This window comes from Hypanus sabinus, chromosome 8 (assembly GCF_030144855.1).
Source record: "Hypanus sabinus isolate sHypSab1 chromosome 8, sHypSab1.hap1, whole genome shotgun sequence".
NCBI classification, from domain to species: domain Eukaryota; kingdom Metazoa; phylum Chordata; class Chondrichthyes; order Myliobatiformes; family Dasyatidae; genus Hypanus; species Hypanus sabinus.
The window spans coordinates 149,392,851-149,413,928 of NC_082713.1; the positions used below are offsets into that span (position 1 = coordinate 149,392,851).

General features: G+C 38.5%; 1 protein-coding gene across 6 annotated transcripts in view; it reads left to right on the top strand.

Annotated features, from left to right (window-relative positions):
- The window catches only part of LOC132398583 (coiled-coil domain-containing protein 91-like), a 179,804-nt gene that overhangs the window by 144,557 nt on the left and 14,169 nt on the right, over positions 1-21,078 (top strand). Inside the window, exon 13 of one of the 6 annotated variants that reach the window (XM_059978232.1) lies at positions 16,597-17,743. The exons of 1 other annotated variant lie outside the window; for it this stretch is intronic. In XM_059978232.1, the coding sequence (XP_059834215.1) occupies positions 16,597-16,728 (132 nt within the window). In that variant the 3' untranslated portion in view covers positions 16,729-17,743. Of the gene's footprint in view, positions 1-15,604; positions 16,546-16,596; positions 17,745-21,078 lie in introns of those variants that run through there. 4 more of the 6 variants (XM_059978227.1, XM_059978231.1, XM_059978233.1 and 1 more) reach the window with 4 other exon arrangements.

The window sequence follows — 21,078 nt, forward strand, 5'->3', positions numbered from 1 at the left end:
GCACACACCACACTCTGACATCTCTTCCCTCCCCCACCACTCCAATCATCTTAACATTATGCTCTTGTATTAGCTATTTCCACCATGAGAAAACAGACTGATGTTTTCATATAGAATTATGAAAGGGATAGATAAGATAGAGGCAGGAGAGTTGTTTCCACTGGTAGGTGAGACGAGAACTAGGGGACATAACCTCAATATTTGGGGCAGAAGATTTAGAACGGAGATAAGGAGGAACTGTTTTCCCCAGAGAGTGGTGAATCTGTGGAATTCTCTGCCCATTGAAGTAAATATGTTTAAGACAAGGTTGGATAGATTTTTGCATACTAGAGGAATTAAGGGTTATGGGAAAAAGTAGGTGGGTGGAGATGAGTCCATGGTCAGATCAGCCATGATCTTATTGAATGGCAGAGCAGGCTCAACGGGCCAGATGGCCTACTCCTGTTCCTATTTCTTAAGTTCCTCTGTTCAAATTTGGTTTGTATATAGTTATGAATTCTACACCTTCAGCAAACCTTTTGCACCAGTCCCTTAGATATATAGGCCAGCTTTCTCCTCATCAAAACCTATTATTTTAAGAGCCAAACATGATATTTTAATTATCTACAGTACGTAATGTCTTAACAAGCCTGTCACTTTGGAACTCTTGCTTTAAATCACACGGATGGGAATCCTTAATGACACTTTTCAATGGCTGAATTTCTATTGCTTACATATTTTAGAAACTTCATATCATTTCAATATTTGCTTCAGCATTTGTTTTCTTGGCATGTCTAACAAGCTGATCTCTTTCTCATTTATAAATATGAATGTAAGTTTTAATTCAGCATTTCCACTATTTCAACTGTTACCATTCTTAAATGACTCACATTTTTTCTTCAAACTTAAAATATTTTGTGCTTAGTTTTACATTTAGTTTCATACTCATTTTTTTTTTGCTTTTTGATTTTTCTTTGGATTTTTTCCCATCACCAAGCTCTGTTGTAGTTTCAGCCTTTTTGCATGTCTTTTACTATGGTTTTATGTTTTCCTTTGTTTCTTTGGACTCCCATGGAAGTTTATTTTGGCAAGTGGTCCTTTATAACAATGGACCTAAATATATGTTGAAAATCGCTTTTAAATCCACTCTACCATTGGTACGTTGTTTGCTTTCTACATTTATGCATTGTACTGGCCAGCTGGTGGTGTGATGGCATCAGCACTGGACTTCAAGGCAGAGGGTCCTGAGTTCAAACCCAGCCAGTCCCACCTGGGCATCCTGAGTTCAAACCCAGCTAGGTCCCAACCTGGGCAGCAGCTGTACCCGTGTTGAGGAAAGGCCTGGCAATCTACTTCCATATCCTGCCATGAAAACCCTATGGACCAACGGTCCATGAGGTCACAGAGAGTCAGACTCAACTTAACAACTGAATAGATAGATATACCACTTTATACCTGCCACCAGAGGGCTCAAACACTGAAGTCTGAAATGTTAATGCCAATGAATTCTTGTTGTTATCTCACTACATCTCATTGCATCACTGAAGCAATTTCATCATTAATCACCAAGGCTGCTATTCATCCATTATCATTTTCATTATTTTTCCTTGTAACTAGTTTTTTGGTATTTACATTAAGTTCCTTGATCTTGCTGTTTTACTCCCTTGCTTCAACAATTGGCATCATGTCCTAGTATTCAAATTTTGCCAGCAATTCATTCAATTTGTCACCATTTAACTAGTCTACTTAAAACATCTTGTTTCTTCTTAATTTTTTTTCCTGCTAGTTCAAATGCTTTGCATCCTTTAGTACTCATAATTGAAAAATTGGAGGCGCAAAATGGGCTATGATGTCTCAGCTCAGGGTTCTCATAAGGTTAACTTGCAGGTTGAATTGGTAGTAAAGAAGGCAAATACAATGTTAACATTCATTTTGAGAGGATTAAAACATTAAAGCTGCTGCTAAGGCTTTATAAGGTTTATAAGGCATGTGGTATGTTGTGAGGAATTTTGGGCCCTGTATCTCAGTAAGGATGTGTTGGCCTGTAAGGGAATCCAGAGGAGGTTCACAAGAATGATCCCAGAAATGTAAGGCTTATGGTATGAGGAGTGATTGACATCTCTGGACCTGGACTCAATGGAGTTCAGAAGCATGGGGTGGGGGAGGGTTTTTCATTGAGACTTACTGGATTCTGAAAGATTTGCATAGAATGGGACATGGAAAAGATGTTTCTATTAGAAGGAGATTCTTGGATCCAAAAGCAAAACTTCAAAATAATGGAATGGCCCTTTAAAACTGAGATGAGGAGGAACTTATTTAGTTAGAGTGGTAAATCTGTAAAATTTGTTGCTGCAGAGGGGGAATAAAATTACACCTGTGCAAATCCTTGCAGCATCTGGTGAACCTGTGACCTGCCTCAGAGACCAATGTCACAACATCATTCAACAGTGTGAACCTTTGCAAGGTCTGATGGTGTGTAGCTGGTTGGGCTCTGAAAACCTGTGCCAACCAACTGGCACCTTCAATCTCCCACTGCTGCAGTCAGAGATTCCCACCTGCTTCAAAAGTGTGACAATCGTACCAGTGCCCAAGAAGAGTAGTGTGTACTGTCTCAATGACTATTGCCCATTTGCACTCACATCTACTGTCATGAAGTGCTTTGAGAGATTGATCATGGCTAGAATCAATTCCTGCCTAAACAAGCACCCGGACCCACTGTAATTGGCTTATCACCACAATAGGTCTACAGTGGATGCAATTTCACTGGCTCTCCACTCAGCCTTTGATCACCTCGACAATAACAATACCTATGTCAGGCTGCTGTTCTTTGACTACAGCGTGTTCAACATCATCATACCCTTAACTCTAATCAATAAGTGACAAAACCTAGGCCTCTGTACCATCTTCTGCAGTATTTTCCTTCTCTGCACTGTATTTATATGACACTCTCGAAGTGTCCTAATTCAGGCAACTTCCTGCTTTTCTGCTCTGGGCACAAAACTAAACTTATTAGCCTGATTCTGTGCTGGTTATTGAAGCTTGAAAGATGATAAAACTAGATAAATGTACAAGCTTTTGACTTTGAGGTTGAATGGTTTATTGGTTGAAACAACTTGAGGTGACATCATAAAATGAGCAATATTGTTGAATGAGAGGTAATTAGCATTGAGGATGAATGAGAAAATCCAAAGTAGTCAAGCTGTAAAGATCAAAATAAATGACTGAGCGATAACAAAAGGAAGTAAATAATAAAAGTAAATTAATGTGTTCATAAATTAGGTCCATGTATGCTATAAAGTAATTTTGTTTTCTCTTTTAGAATGCTGGTAAAAGAAATAATGCTATAACGTGTATATTATCTAGAAGCATGTCTCAAAATATCTTTTGTTTCTGGCATATGAAGCAAGTAATTTGAAAAATAAATATTTTTCAATTACCTGTTGCAGTATCAGACTTATGATACTGTATATTTAAAATTAGAGTTAGAAAATATTCCCAATTTTTATTTTTAGCTATAAGTTATCTTTCTATCTACCAATGCCACACTGTACGAAAATGACTAGATTACACCTTTTGATATAATTTTCTGGTCATTATGATGAGAAAATTGAAAATGATCAGTGTAGCAGGACACTAAAGTCACAGAAAGGAGTTCAATTTAGTGATTAATAAATTCTGTTTGGAATTCTAAGGGACAGTTCTTTATCCAATATGGTTTGAATGTATGCAGCAAGTGTTAATCATACCACGATAGTTGATGCCAGGATGCTGGGGCGAATCAATAAGGATGAGAGAGAAACAGAAGAAGAATGCATTATATTTGTCCCACATTAATGCAGGTTGTCAATTGACAACACAATGATATATGCCAATGGTTTGGGTGCCTTTAGTCTCTGGATGTTTCCTTTTTTTATTTCTAGAAATGTGCATGTTCAGTGCTCTTTGATATGGCTATGGCTGAAAGTGGACATTTTGATTGCATAATATTTGGAGGCAGGTATATATAATTTGAATTGTACATTTGTGTCGCAAAATGTACAATCTGGAACTTCTAGCGTAACTGATCTGTTCACATTTTGGATCAACTGATGGAAAAATCTTGGACTATGCTGGGAGGAATTATCTCAGTTCTTCATAAAATTGATTACTTAAAATTATTTAGTTTTACAAGGTGAGGGCATCCTTGCATTTCTCAGATGGCTGTCAGTATCTTGATTTTTGCAAATAGAATGAGGCTGCAGTGTGAAAACAGATAATGGTGGATAATCCTGAACAGGTCGGGTGTAGAGGGGGAAGCCATTCTAATTTGCACTTTCTTTACTATTATGTTTTTCTGCATAATGCACACTCTGCTTTTCTGTCTCCATTTTCAGTCATATATGCACTCTATGATTATTTAACCAAGTTGTGCAGGCTGCCATAATTCAAGCAGAAAGATTACTTGTGTTGAGCCAGAAGTGGTACTGATTTAAGCATAGTTTGTTGATCTAATTTGAGACTTGATATGATTTAAATAAATTATTCAATTTCTCCATACCAGCAGCCAATAATTATTGTGCCACCTGGCACCATTGACTTTAGCTCCAGTGGTTATTGGATGGCAGTAGTGCTGATATAATACCCAAATTCCTGAATGGCATAGGATATGCCACAAATAATTTTAAGTTATCAACTATGTAGTTTCACTGATTTCCAAAAGGCCACTAGACTGAAATGAATTGTTGATTCAAGTATTTGGATTTGGGAGATACTAATTTTTTAATTATCTAATTAATTTGCTGGTAACAGTTCTTTTGAATTATTTATCAACAGTCTCCAGGGTAGTCAATGGTGTGATGTTTCAGTGTTTGAGTTAGTGCCATAGCAGTGGAAAAGCTAAGAAGTCACGTACTGGTTATGGGAAGATGATAGAGCTTGCATTGAATTTTTAAAAAATCCTGAAGTGAGTCTCATCCATACTAGAGCAGAATAATGTCTTTTCGCTACAGAACAAATAAATTTGAATTAGTTACCAAAGCATGGAACTGCTCTGGCACTGAACATCTGGATTCTTGCATCTCAGCAGCAACATAATTTTGATATGATCAGTGAATAACATACTAACAACATATCAGTCTGTTTAACAAGTAAAATGTCATCAAGGTTATTTGAAAGTTTTTAGTTTGAGCTGTTCTCAAGATTGTCTTGAATTACCTGACAGACTGTTTCGCATATGCCTGTCTGATCAACGTCAACTGATGAACTATTGATTACCTCGTGGAGGAATGGGCAGTAGAAGAATATGGAATTAATTTGTGTGGTCTTTCAGGCATATCTATGGAACAAATTTCATACACTGAGAGAGAAATTAACAGTTGAAATGATACGTTCACAGCTATTTAAACATTTGTTTTACTTGTAAGAATTCTAAGGGGGGTAGACCAGTTAAATCCTGAAACCATTTAGTCAGACTATAACGGACCTGTGACTTTATAGATTAAATCATGTTGGATCTGACCATTTGTACAGAGAGTTGCAGCCAACATTGTCCAACAACCCACACTTCACTGGGCTTGATGCAGAGGATCTAACCTTCTCTATCTGAGTGGTGAGACTTTGGTCTCACTTTGGTGACACATTGCTAAAGCTCCACCCCCAATTCTAGAAGGACTTGTAGAAGGCGGTGATAGAAGTCAAAGTTAAGGGTGTTGGTTTGCCTTCTGTCAAAGTTACGAAGTTTAACTTTAACAATTCTTTAAAGGTGCTATAATAACCATCTCAGAAACTAGTCTTATAGATAATAGGTGCAGGAGTAGTCCATTTGGCCCTTCAAGCCAGCACCGCCATTCACTGTGATCGTGGCTGATCATCCACAATCAGTACCCCATTCCTGCCTTCTCTCCGTGTCCCTTGACTCTGCTATCTTTAAGAGCTCTCTATCTAACTCTTTCTCCACTGCCTTCTGAGGCAGAGCATTCCACAGATCCACAACTCCATGGGTGAAAAAGTTTTTCCTCAACTCCGTTCTAAATGGCCTACCCCTTATTCTTAAACTGTGGCCTCTGGCTCTGGACTCCCCCAACATTGGGAACATGTTTTCTGCCTCTAGCATGTCCAATCCTTAATGATCTTATATGTTTCAATCAGATCCCCTCTCATCTTTCTAAATTCCAGTGTGTACAAGCCCAGTCACTCCAATCTTTCAACATATGACAGTCCCGCCATCCTGGGAATTAACCTCATGAACCTACGCTGCATTCCCTCAATAGCAAGAAGGTCCTTCATCAAATTGGGGACCAAAACTGAACACAATACTCCAGGTGTGGTCTCACCAGGGCCTTGTACAACTGCAGAAGGACCTCTTTGCTCCTATACTCAACTCCCCTTGTTATGAAGGCCAGTTACTAGTCAGTTACTGGTCTTCAGCTAGTTTAGTTGATTATTACCAAAATCAAGAAGTAATTAAAAGCTCTAACTTGATGCCATCCCAACTTTAGTGCTGAACCTTCTAGCCAAGCTGTTAAGTTACAGATATGCCAAGACATATTAAGTCAGTGGTCCCCAACTACCAGGCCATGGTCTGGTAGCACATGCTTTGTGGCCCAGTGCCAGTCCACGGCCCGGTGGTTGGGGACCACTGTCTTAAGTGACCATGAAGAGAAATCACAGGAATATTCTCTCTGCAAAGAAGGCAAAAGTAGTCCAATTCACTAATTACCATCCTACATCAACACACGTTTTTTCGGGATTAAATTCCAACTGTTATGACTCTGTCCATCTTACCATGTGATCAATATTGTTCTGCATTTGAAGACTACCCTCTTTATAAACCACAACACCACCAATTTTTTGCCACCTGCAAACTTAGTAACCGTACTTCCAGTTGTTATATCCAAATCATTAAATACGTGGGTCACAGCAATGCTCTCTGTTTTTCAGCATCTGTAACATGCTTCCAAAAAAAAACAACCCACTGCCATCATCTTCTGCTTCCTAATAATAAGTTAGTAAATTGGATCTGAAATTAAGTTGCTGGATCCCATGAACTCTAATCTTTTGTATCATCTTTCCATGTGGAACCTTATCAAAGGCCATTCTGCAGTCCATGAACATTATGTCACCTGTACTCATTAAAATAGTTAGCTACCTCTTTGAAAGATTCTGTTAAATTAGTAAGACAGAGCATTGTTGACTCTCCCAGATTAATTTCTATATTAATTTCCTGCCTTCTGAGTGCAGATTACTGACCTTCATCTAATTGATGTTAACTGAATTCATCTAACATCTAACTGATGTTAGATATGTCAGCATGCAATTATTTGGCTTATCTCTGTTGTCTACTTGAATACAAGCACCACATTTGCTACCCTGCAGTCATCTAGGGTCAGTGAAGATTTTAAAGTTTCTGTCAGAACACTAGCAATCCCTTCTCTTGTCTTCACTTCAGCCAGGAGCACATCTTTTCATGTCCTCGGGGGCTATTCTTTAAGCCTACTAAGGTATCTGTTACTTCCTCCCTGAATTTCAAGCTCTAATGTTCTTCTCCATAGTAAATACAGGTAAATATTCATTTAAAATTTTACCGAAGTTTCCTCTTCTACGCATAGGTTGCAATTTTGATGCCTTCTGGGCTCTATTCTATACTTTGTTATCCTGTTGTCCTCACTAGATTGATAAAATACTTTGATGCTTTAGGGCAGTGTTCCCAACCTTTTTTATGCCGTGGATCCTTTCCATTAACCGAGGGTTCTGTGGCTCCCAGGTTACAAGCCCCTGCTTTAGGGTTTTCCTTGATCTTTTCGGCCAGCGCCATTCTTTGCCCTGTTAATTTTTTTTTACATCTTCAATCAATTTCTATAACCCTCTAATGCCTCTCCTGATTTGGTTCCCTATATCTGCCTAAAGCTACCTTATTTTGTTCATCCAGCCTTTCATATTTCATGGTGTCCATGATTCCTTGGCTGTTGGCTAGGATAATGTGGCCCTGAACCCTGAGTACTTCATTTTGAGTGACTCCTACTCATTGCATTTCTACACTTACCTGCAAGTTGCTGCTTCCTGTCGACTGTTACCATGTCATACAGCACAACAGCACCGAGACAGACCCTTTGGCCCATCTAGTTTGTACTGGCCTGGTCTTCTGCCTAGTCCAATCTAATTGCATCTAACTGTAATCCTCCATACTTCTCATCCATGTACCATTGAATTTGCACCTGCTACTTTCGCCAGCAACTTGTTCCACACTCTCACCATCCTCTGAGTGAAGAAGATCCCCCTCAGGTTCTCTTCATCTTTCACCGATGATCTTTAGTTCTAGTCTCACCTAACCTGAGGGGAAAGGCCTCAAGTAAAAAAAAAATTCGCCCTATCTATGCCCCTCATAATTTTTTACATCTCTCCTCACTCTTGTGCATCCTGGTGAATAAAGTCCTAACCTATTCAACCTTTCCTTATTACTCAGGTCCTCAAGTCCCAGAAATAACCTTGTGAATTTTCTCTGCTCTCTTTCAAGCTTATTGATATTTTTTCTGCAGAGAGGTGACCAGCACTGCACACAATACTGCAAAGCACCTTGTACAACTTCAGCATAACATCCCAACTGCTGCACAGTGCCATAATTTTTAAAGGCCAATATGCCAGAAGCTCTCTTTATGACCCTTTGTTCTATTGCACACCTCAATGACTTCTGTTCACTGTTTAAGTCTTATTCTGGTTTTAGTTTAATTACTGTCCATTATGCCACTGCCATTTAGGGCAGCAAGGAAGGTCTTCCATCTTGCTGTCCAGAAACTAAATTTCATCTTGCTCTTGTTTAGGGCTTCCTTCATTTTGCCGGTAGCTTCCTCTTGGTTTTCACTACTGTCAGCCATGCAAGTTGTGGGTAGAGACTTGGGAATACCTTTGCACACTAATGTAGAAAGATTCTTCATTGCTGTTTCTGTAACAGTTTTGTTTGACCAGTCAGGGTTGTTACTTCTGAGCTGCTCTCCCAAACCTAGAGAACAAGTGAATCGCTCTCCGTCTGCCCTCTACTCTTTAACCTGTTTGGCATGGGTGACCCTACCAAGAGCCAAAGCATTAGGCCCTGACTCCAATCAGCACAGCTCTCTGGGCCATTGAGGAATGCAAGACTCCAAACCATGGCAAGGTTGTAGTCCACTTGAAGGTTACCCTCATTTGTTCTCCCAAAATGCAACACCTCACACTTGTCTGCATTAAACTCTATATGCCATTTTCAGTCCATTTTTTCCAGCTGGTCCAGGTATCCTTTCTTGTCATATTAAAGTCAGTATTCCCCCAATTCAACCCTAATTTCCAAGCCAACTTTGTCCTTTCACATAGCAATCTTAAATGTTAGAGTTATGGTCAGCCTCTAAATTACCCTCCACTGACAGTCCCACCATTTGCCTGACTATATTGCCAAGGACTTTCCCTTTGTGCTATCCTTTTCCAGTTGGGCTACCAGTGTTTCTCTCAAAAATGTTGTCTCTTGAAGCCTTTCCAAAGACTGTAGGATTCAAGAACTGCCTTTGCCTTAAGGTAGGTTGGGCTGAATAATAAATCTTGGTATTGCCAATAATACCAGAAATATTTTATTTTTTAAAGGCAAGGATCGAATGGTTTTACATCTTTAAAAAATGTTTATTGGGGCCCTGATGATTAATCCTAGGTTAAGAGAAGCAGTGATGGAAAAAGCAGAAGTTGTGACAGATTTTACAATCTTATTTGGCTAAAGGCTTTGTGGTGAAAGACAAATCAGCTGCTAATGTAGTGTTGTGTTTTAAAAGGGAGAAAGTGATGAATCATCGGCCAGTCTGCTGAAGCATAGTGACAAGTAATTATGGAAAAAGATTCTGTGGGCTGTGTAAATGATCATTTGGAAAGACACAGTTTAATTAAGGATGGTCAGCATGAATTTGTTAACAAAGGTTGTTTCTGACTAACAGCTGATTTTTCTTTGAAGGGTAATAAAGTAGGTGCAGTGTAGAATTGATGAGGACAATGTATTTGGTGTAATCTGTGTGGATTTTAGCAAGGCAATTGCCTCAATGGAATACTGATCTGAAATACAGAACATCATAGAATCCAAAGAAAAGAATATTGGATCCAAATTTACTTTGGTGCAGGAAGTAGAAGGCTGGTCGAAGTGAATTTCTGCAGGGATCATCTTATCTGAAGTTTGTTGATGATTTAAACAATTGGTCATGTGAATGATGGCAAGATTCTGCAAGTGGATAAAAATGGATTAAAAATGACAAGTGAAATTTGAGATAGTAGCATTGACAGAATGTATTTGGAGAGGGGAGAGAAGAGAGGAAAGCCTATTAGGTGATACTGAATCAGGCTCAACCTCTGCAGTCACTACATATGGACAAAATGCGAAGGGTCTATCTCATTGTCCCTCTGTGTCCTTGCGTGAAGCAATAAGGCTTAAACAGGATGACTTGAGTTGCCATAAAGCTGCAAAGGTGAAAAATTGCCAATATGCCTGTTAGAAATTTAAAATGTATCACACTAATTTAAAAAATGCAGCACGTTTAGTCACAGTCTTGATCTTGGCATTTCTTTCCTGGCTCTTAATATGAGGAATGCCATGTAGAGTCCAACAGCAGATATGTCCTAAGTATCTGTTGTTAAAGCCTGACAGCATAAATGGCAGTGGTGCTTCACTCCCCAATGAGCTTAATGCCTTTGATGCAAACTTTACAAGGGTGGCTATCGCTATGCCTGTGTGATACCCCAAAGCACCCAGTGACTAAGTGATCTGTCTTGGAGTTTGACTTCAGAACATCCTTCAAGTGAGTGACCCCTCTTAAGCTGTCAGGTTCTGATGGTGTACTTAGCTGTTCTGCTCTCACTACATTCATGACTAAGCACAGCTCAAATGCCATCTATAAATTTGCAGATGACACCATGGTGAAATGTCAGATGAAGAAGAGGAAGCGTACAGGAGTGAGATAAAATCGGCTGGTGCTGTGACATTGTAGTAACATCACACTCAGTGTCAGCAGGGCCAAGGAAGTGATTGTGAACTTCAGCAAGGGGAAGTCTGGAGAACATTCATTAGTCCCAGTCAGCACTGAAAAGGGGTGGGCAGCTTTAAGTTCCTGGGTGTCTCCAAGGGTCTGTCCTGGACCCAACACATTGCTGGAATCATGAAGAAGACACACCTGCAGCTCTACTTCATTTGGAGTTTGAGGTGTTTGTCGCCAAAGGCTCTTGCACATTTCTATAGATAAGTATACAGTGGAGAGCATGGTGACAGGTTGCATCTCACCCTGATATGGAGGCTGCAATCATGGACAGGGTCACAAGAGACTGCAGAGGGTCGTAGACTCTGCCAGAACCCCCATGGTCAGTTTCTTCCTCTCTGTCATCAGATTTATGAATTGTCCAGAATCACCACCTCATCATTTCTTCTTTTAACATTATTTATTTATTTTTTTATGTCTTTGCATTGTACTACTGCCACAAAACAACAAATTTCACATCATACAACACACTGATAATAAATCTGATTTTAATAGGTCAAAGATGCTGTCTGGGATGATGCCTTGGATTTGGGACTTGGATTTAAAAACCTGAATGCTGGTGGTTGTATTCAGAATTATTTGCCACAGCCAACACCTTTCTGCCTATTATATGGTAGACGACTGATAAGCTGATGAACAGAAGGATGTTTGAGTTAGTATAATCAATTGCTAATGATAGTAGAATAAAGAGTAAGGTCACAAAGGTATAAGGTACCTATTGGCTGAAATGCAAAGAGCAGAGAGGCAATACTAACGTTGTTTAAACTAGTAATTAGGTTACAGCTACTGCATTACTCTATATTGTTCTGGTCATCACACTATAAGAAGCCTGCTGTAACAAGCACGCTCTGAGCTTGAGAATTTTAGATAAAAGGAAAGGTTGGGAAGGAGACATATAATCAAGGTGCTTAAGATTGTAAGAAGCACAGATAAGGGGAATATTTGACTTTCAAATACACGTGCTCTCTGTATTATGAGGGATTCTGTTCATAGGAAACAGATCTTTGGATAGCACAGGAAGTAGGGGTTATGGGGCAAAGGCAGGTAGGTGGAACTGAGTCCACATCCAGATCAAGCACATCTTATTGAATGTGGCTCGATGGGCCAGGTGGCCTATTCCTGCTCCTATTTCTTATGAATAGGAGACATTTACTTTCCATAGCAAAAGATATAGTAACTACGGACTTAAACCAAATACTACTTACCACGGAAACCCTGAAGGAAAATTTTCACCCAGTTTCTGCTAATAGTTTGGAACACTTCCTTTCAAAGAATAAAGTGGAGGCAGAAATTCTCATCACATTTAAATGTGTCTGAATGAGCATTTAATGTTCCCATGCCTGCAAGGTCTAAGACTGAAGTCAGAGCTGCTGTGGCCCAACTAATGTTATATATAAATCCAGCCTGTATCTATTTCTGAATCATAGAAAGTAATCAGTGTGCACTCTTATTTTAGATTTTAAAAATGTATGAAATAGCCTTTCATATCATTTATAGATTGTTTCAAAGTGCTTTACAGTCGATGTTTAAGATAGATTAACTTGTAGGAAGTGTAGTCAACAAGCTGATAAATATCAATGTGTTAAAGGATTATTTTTAGAAGAGTTTGTTGAAGAATAGAGATTGACTAGGATCCATATGTTCACATTAATTTCCATCTGTAATCTCTCACATTTACATGTTAAATTCTATTTGCATCTTTTCTGCCAACCTGGCCAATTTACGTCAATCTTTTTGCAATCTACAGCCTTTTCCTTGCTTTCAATCATATATCCTATTTTTTTTAGATAAATAGCAACTAAATGTCTTTCACTGTTTTTCATGAAGATAGAAGCAGGTAATGTTCTCAGAGCTATTACCAATGTTGGGACAGTGAGGGACAACAGGTTATTTTTAAGTTAAAGAAAGCGTAGGGAGGAATGTCTTTGATAAGGTGAGGCCAAGGCTGCTAAGCTGTCTGGCCAACAGAATAATGAGAGCAGCTATAGGGAGAGACAGACATCAAACAGAAGGATATGTGAAGCAGGACTACTGTTGCTGAAGTGAAACCATTTGCTGGAAATGGTCAGCACATCAGACATTGTCTGAAAGAAAAAGTTGTTTGTACCACCAAACTGTCCTCCTTTCAGCATTCAGTAAAACCAAGGCAGATTGATAATGTACAGTGTTAAACTCTTTTCATACTCATTTTAATGCGAATGTAAGCACCAGAATCCAGCACCAACAGTTATTTGGTTTCTTTTTTAAGTTGTAAAATGAAGATATTAATTTAGTGCTTTCAAAACAGACTTCTTTTTCTTTAGGTTGTAAAATTATAACAACTTTGAAGTCTTAACATTTCTTTTTATTGGCATGTATAGATTAAATTTCAAATCACCAGGAAGAAAAAAATCACTAAGTTCTTTCTGTGTAACAGCTCCTCTACAAAAAGTTCTCTGTAATTTTTTTGATCTAAGAATTTCTGTTGCTACTGGGGGGTTTTCATCACGTACTTTAAAAATATTTTGTAAAATTAAATTGCTGAAATGAAATATAGCATATTACACACAAGACATTTTCTTAAGAAATTCTAGCCTATTTTTCTGATATCATGCAATAAATATTCCTAAGGATCTGAATGGAAATTTCTTCAATTAAAGTTAATGTTATTCTACAGAGCTTTTTAAAATTCATTAATCACAATCCTTCTCCCCATTTTATTTATTTTAATATCTAATATAAATGAGGTCTGTCAAGTTTGGTACTTTATATGTAAGTTACTCACCTTTGTTGAACTGCTTTACATTTATGGATTAGCATTAAATAAATTTCTATCTGTGAGAAACCATTTGAGATAAGGCATTTGGATTGTCAGGATGAAATTGGAAAGGATGATAATATAATGAAAGCGCGGGATGGATGTGAATCAAACATTCAATCTTAGATGACAATTCTATAGGGAGTTCTTCATTCTGGTGATTTATGCAAATATAAAAGTTTGAAAATGGGAAGAATACTTGTTGTGAAAGTTGTCATATAGAATGTATTCATTTAGCTGGCTATAGTTATAACAGATACAGTCGGCCTTCCGTATCCGTGAGTTCCGTATCCGTGAATTCAACCAAATGAGAATCAAGAAAACCTGAAAGTGCTCTTCCAGCACTTGGTGTTCGAGCATGTACAGACTTTTTTTTCTTGTCATTATTCCCTAAACAATGCAGTATAACAACTATTTTACATAGTATTTGCATTGTATTAGGTATTCTAAGTAATCTAGAGATGATATAAAGTATACAGGAGGGTGTGCGTGGGTTATCGTGGATCGGGATCGAAAAAACTCGGAAGTTCTCTTACTAAGTAAGTCGGAACAGGTACGGTATTATTTAGCGTCAGTTAGTCAAACGTTTGTCTTAGTATATAGTATATATTTTACCTTTCTATGCATATAAAACACTTAAGAACATATGTTTTAGCGCCGGGCCTGGGAACAGAAGTTCCCGGGTTCAATCCAGTGACAGTCCGCTATCGAGTGCACTCTCTATCCGTGCCAGGTTGATGTGGAGGATCAAAAACTCAAAACCCCAAAACCCAATAATTAAACCACTGCGTTGCTTAGTACTAATTGTAGCTTTCATCGGGGCAGGGCCTTTCTCACTTTATCCTTTACAATTGTTCCAATCGTTGACCGACGTAGCCTAACGCTTTTACAATGATCAATGGCGTTTCACCTCTTTCCAATCACTTTATTATTTTATTATTTTCAATCACGATCATGATTACTTTAGTGAACAGAAACACTGCGGATTCAAATGTCTGTCGCTAGGTCCTAATGTCCACCACACTGAGACAGGTTGAATAAGGGACTTGATCATCTGCATTTTTTGGTATCCGTGAGGGGTCCTGGAACCAATCCTTCCTGGATAAGGAGGGTCGACTGTATGTTGCTGTAATGTTGAGAGCATGGTTCCATGCTTCAGTGTAAATGTAGAGGCAACTGAAAGTTTTAAATGCCCACTTTAGATATTTAGGAGTAAAACACGTGACTAATGTGCCTTTTCCAGAGCAACAGCAAAAAGCTAAATGGAGAAATTCTGCACAACAAAGTTTGGTGAATTGATGTATTAGTATTTAGTTCCACCACAATAAACCTAGTCTATGCATGCCAAATTGTTAATCTCAGTTAAGATGGCTAAATTGCACCTGATAGTTGACACTTTTCATCATGGGGTAAGATCCTTCAACTGGAGGGTCTAGAATCTCGACATAAAATGTCAACTGTCATTTCCCTCCATGGATGCTGCCTAACCCACTGAGTTCCTGTTTGGCTTGGGTGTTTTTTGTTCCAAATTCCAGTGCCTGCAGATTCTTGCATCTTCTTAAAGCATAAATTGTGCTTATTTAATATTCCATTTTGGCATATTCCATTCCAATCATAAACAGTGTAGGGTGTAGTGCTCATTTTGATCCATTTTGTTAATCTTTCATATATCTTTTGTAAATATTTTAACAAATTTATTTCAAACAGATTGCCAATGGCTTCATTAGATTATTTGATCGGGGGAACCCTTGCAAAGTGCAGAGGAGTGATCCAGCAGAGGGCCAGTAGAACTGATGTTTGTTTCTTTGTCTTGCAGGAAGCTGAGAAAATGGATAACAGAAATAGACTGTGAAAACATACAGTCTCTTCTCCCCTGTTCTCTCCAAAATCCAGTTCCATTAACAATGTGGTTAGCAACAAAATTGATCGAATCTTAATGCCTGGGTGCAGTGTTTCCTTACTATGTGCATGCTCATCAAGACTACTTCTGCTAGACTGGGAGGCAGCTTCCCATACTCCCAAAAGTATATTCTTAATGTGGCAAGCACTAAAGATGTGATGGGGAAACAGCCTTGCAAAGTCTCCTTCCAGCTTTGTTATCCATAAAAGCTGCTTAGGTCATTTAATAATTTTAACATCTGACTTTCAAAAACATTTAAGCTATTAACAGATAAGTAATAGAAGTGTTTTTAATTGTCAAAAACACTTGAAAATCCATGTAATTTGTAGAGAAGGAACTTGCCTTCTCTTTTGTGTTATATCTGCAGCCCTTTGCTCCTAGGTGAACTTGGAGAAGTCTCTGATTCTGCATGAGGTCTAACCAGGCAAAGGATCCACGTAGTGATTGACTCAATATTACTGAGGCTGGAGAATTTCAGCATGGTAGAACACTCCTGTCATACCATGTCAATAAGTTATAGACTTCATGACTGGCATTGCATGCGTAGAACATAATAGATTAATGCTGATGGTTCTATGCTGACAAGTTACAAGTCTGTGTTTAAAAGTCAGACAAAGTAAACAAACTTGTGAATCTCCTTTTTGTGTTGCAACATTTTTATCAGGATTAAAATAACTAGTGTAGTTAGAAGAAAAAATCATAACAAATGTAAGAGACACTACTTGAACACCTATACTTATAGTGGCATGCAAAAGTTTGGACACCCTTGGTCAAAGTTTCTGCTACTGTGAATAGTTAAGTGAGTAGAAGATAAACTGATCTCCAGAAGTCATAAAGTTAAAGATGAGACATTCTTTTCAACATTTTAAGCAAGATCAGTATATTATTTTTGTTTTGTACAATTTTAGAGTGAAAAAAGGAAAGGAGCACCATGCAAAAGTTTGGGCACCCCAAGGGATTGGAGCTCTCAGGTAACTTTTACCAAGGTCTCAGACTTAATTAGCTTGTTAGGGCTATGGCTTGTTCACAGTCATTGTTAGGAAAGGCTAGGTGATGCAAATTTCAAAGCTATATAAAGACCCTGCTCCTCAAACCTTGTCCCAACAACCAGCAGTCATGGGCTCCTCTAAGCAGCTGCCTAGCACTCTGAAAATTAAAATAAATGATGCTCACAAATCAGGAAAAGGCTAAAAGAAGATAGCAAAGTGTTTTCAGGTAGCCGTTTCCTCAGTTTGTAATGTAATTCAGAAATGGCAGTTAACAGGGACAGTGGAGGTCAAGTTGAGGTCTGGAAGACCAAGAAAACATTCCGAGAGAACTGCTCATAGGATTGCTAGAAAGGCAAATCAAAACCCCTGTTTGACTGCAAAAGACCTTCAGGAAGATTTAGCAGACTCCGGAGTGGTGGTGCACTGTTCTACTGTGCAGCAATACCTGCACAAATATGACCTTCATGGACAAGTCATCAGAAGAAAACCTTTCCTGTGTCCTCACCATGAAAGTCAGCATCAGAAGTTTGCAAAGGAACATCTAAACAAGCCTGATGCATTTTGGAAACAAGTCATGTGGACTGATAAAGTTAAAATAAAACGTTTTGGCCACAATGAGCAAAGGTATGTTTGGAGAAAAAAGGGTGCAGAATTTCATGAAAAGAACATCTCTCCAATTGTTAAGCACAGGGGTGGAGCGATCATGCTTTGGGCTTGTGTTGCAGCCAGTGGCACAGGGAAAATTTCATTCGTAGAGGGAAGATTGAATTCAATTAAGTACCAGCAAATTCTGGCAGCAAACATCACACTGTCTGTAAAAAAAAAAAGCTGAAGATGAAAAGAGGATGGCTTCGACAACAGGATAATGATCCTCAACACACCTCAAAAACCACAATGGACTACCTCAAGAGGCACAAGCTGAAGTTTTTGCCATGCCCCTCACAGTCCCCTGACCTAAACATCATCAAAAATCTGTGGATAGACCTCAAAAGAGCAGTGCTTGCAATACGGCAAGCTGGCATTTGCACCGGAGCCACGACAGCCCTACAGGCCAACCTTCTACTTTATCTTTATGACACATTATAAAATAAACTTTCAATTCAAATTATAACATGCAAGTGTAGTTCAGTTATTTGATGGTAAAAACCTTTGGGTTTCCCTTGTATCATGTATCTTACAAACAGCCAAGCAGCAATTAGAATACTGATTTGATCTTTGTTAATCAACATGTTATCCATGAAAGAAATTGTATCTTAGTTTATTGCAAGACAGCCATGTTAGCAGTCTTCCTTTTACCCTCTTTCTCCTCCTATACTCCCCGCAACCCATCTTCAGTTATATCAGTATTAATGAACACCATAACATGGTGGAGTCGGACAGAAAAATAATATTACTAGGCAAGATGCTATTAATAGAATTACAGAATTATTGCTCCTTAGCAGGATGACATGAAGTATGTGCTGGCTTTATGCAGGGATAGAGCAGCCATAACACTACTTCATCCTCTCTCCATAGCCTTTCCTTATTAGTATTCATACAGTCTCCTTTGAATGCTGCTATTGAATTTGCCACCATTACTACCCCAGCAGCTAATTACAAACCTCAAACTCTTGCTGAATCAAAGTAGTTTTCCTTTATGTCTAGCTGCTTCTTTTGATCATCTTTATTTTAATTCCTCAAGGTCTTGAATCATAAATAATTTCCTCCTTCAGATCCCATCGGCATGCCCCCATCAACCCTCGCCAATTTTTATTGATGCATCGTAGAAAACAACCTATCTGGTTGCATAATGGCAACAGCTCTGCATGTGGCCACAAGTAACCACAGGGGGTCGTGGACACAGCTCAGCACATCATGGAAACCAGTCTCCCCTCGACGTACTTGTGACTATACTGATCACTGCCTCAGTAAAGCAGCCAGCATAATCAAAGACTGCACCCCCTCTTGACGTTCTCTTTTCTCCCCTCTTCTATTGGGCAGAAGACAAATGCATGAAAGCTTGTATCACCAGGCTGAAGAACAACATGTAGCCCACTGTTACAGGCCTGCTAAGTGGTGCCCTAGTTCAATGGCTAAGATGGATTCTTGATCTCACAATCTACCTCATTATGATCTTGCACCTTTTTATTTACCTGCAGTGTTTCTGTAACTGTTACACTTTCCTCTGCATGGTTATGTTTTACCTTAATCTACCTCAATGCACCGTGTAATGACTTGACCTATGTAAACAGTATGCAGGATGAACTTCTCACTGTATCTTGGTACTTGCAACAAAATTCCATCCAACCTGTTTCAAAGAGAACAACTTTAATCTGACCAATGAAATTCATTGCTTGGAGACACAGAAGATTTTAGATGCTAGAATCTGGATAAAAAACACAAACTCTTGGATGAACCCAGTGGGTCAGGCAGCGTCTGTGGAGAGAAAGGAATGGTCTATGCTTAGGGTTGAGATCTCGCGTCAGGATTATTATTTTAATATTTTTAGTAAATCTTGTTTGTACTTTTTCTGAGGTATTCACATCTATCCTAAAATGGACAGAGTACTCCAGTTATGGCTCTGCCAGGTTTTATAAATTTCCCCATGATTCTTACATCTTTTTCCAAAGACCAGAATCCTGTATGTTTTTAAATATTCAATCTATCCTGACACTTTCAATGCTATAAGTATATTTAACCTCAAATTTCGCTGTTCCTCTACCACTTTTGGAAGTGTGCCATCCAGCTAATATTGCCTGTCCTCATTCTTTCTCCAGAAATGTAACACTACATATTTTTCTGCATTAAATTCATCTGTCACATGCTTGGCTGTTGCTACCATGACCGATGCCTGTTGCAATTTCAATTTTTGTATCATCTGCAGATTTGGAAACTTTGGTTTGTGATTGCAGATCCAAGGAAATACATATTAAGAAATGCAGACGTCTTTGTTCCAAAGCCTGAGGAATACTACCTCACATTTCCCTGCATAATACTACTATTCTGTACTACTCTCTGTTTCATGTCATGGAGCCAGTTTTCTCTCCATGCTGCTACTAGCCCACGGGCTTCAATCTTGATGTCACATTTTCTCAAATGCCTTTTCAAAGTCATTTATCTCATCAAATCTCTCATATTTAATCAAAAATGTCTGTCCAGTAGTTAAATGTTTTTTGCCTAAGCATATTCCTGGTGATGTTTCTTCACACTTGTCAAAGTGACTGTTAGTTCTGGTCCAAATTATTGTTTCTAAAAGCTTCCCCACCACTGTGTTTAAACAGACTGATGTGCATTTGCTTGATTTATTTTTGCAAACTTTCTTGTGCAAAGGTGCAAAATTTACAGTCTCCAGTCTTCTACAACAACTTCAGTTTATTTGTATATGGGGTCATCTTCCATGTGAAGGTCTTTTTTTTTCATCTGATCACTAACCATAAGTGTTCAGATACTTGAAGGATTTTTACTTGCTCCAGTGTGTTTACCATCCATCTTTTCTATTTGTTTTTGATCCTCATTTTTGTTCTTTGCTTTAACTTACCACTTTCTTTTAATAGTTTCTCAGTTTCTTTCTGCAAAAAAAATCTTTTTTTTCTGCTTATTTCTGGTTATCTCAGGAGCACTGATTTTGATTTTCCTACCTTTCATCCACATGGAACTGTTATCTAGATTTCACCCAGATCAACTTAGAGACCATTTATTAGTAAATTATATTTTCACTTGTCCGTCGTTGATAACATTTAACCATGCCAAATGTATTTTCATTGCATTTAAATTGACCTTTCTCCAATTGACGATTCTTTCCTTAGAGTGGGTGATCTCTCTTGAATTGCAGTTCTCAGTTTAATGATAGTTGCTCTCTACATTTCTGTTTCATTGAGCTTTAACCTGCCTCAGAGCCCAGAGACAAGCCCAACCCTTCTTTGTCTGGAAGGTGCTGGTCAGGATTGACCTGAGTACACTTGAAACTTTTCCCCCCTCTTTTTCCTTTCTTATTGTTCTCTCTGTTTATCTAAGGATAATTGAAGCTTCCCATAATAATCAGTCATGGTTTCTGCATATTTGTAATTTCTCTGCAAAGTTGTTCCTCTATATTCATCTCACTTGTTTTCAACAGGTATAATTGTCTAATACTGTAATGGCACCTCCATTGTTTCTTTGCAATTGTCTTTTGTATATTAATTTATGTACAACATCAACACATTCCCCTCATGTAATCTCTTATCTCATCAACAAATTCAATTTGCTTTTAACTTTGTACTGACTTCTTAATCCATGTTTGTTCAAGTAGCTGTTAATGTTCTCCAGATTTTTACATAACAGTTAGTAAAGAGCTGTAATTGGCTCATTTGGGTTCCTAAACACTAATCTTAGAGTAAGAGTATAATGTTTGCAATCCCTCTGTTCCTTTAACAATCGCTTGTT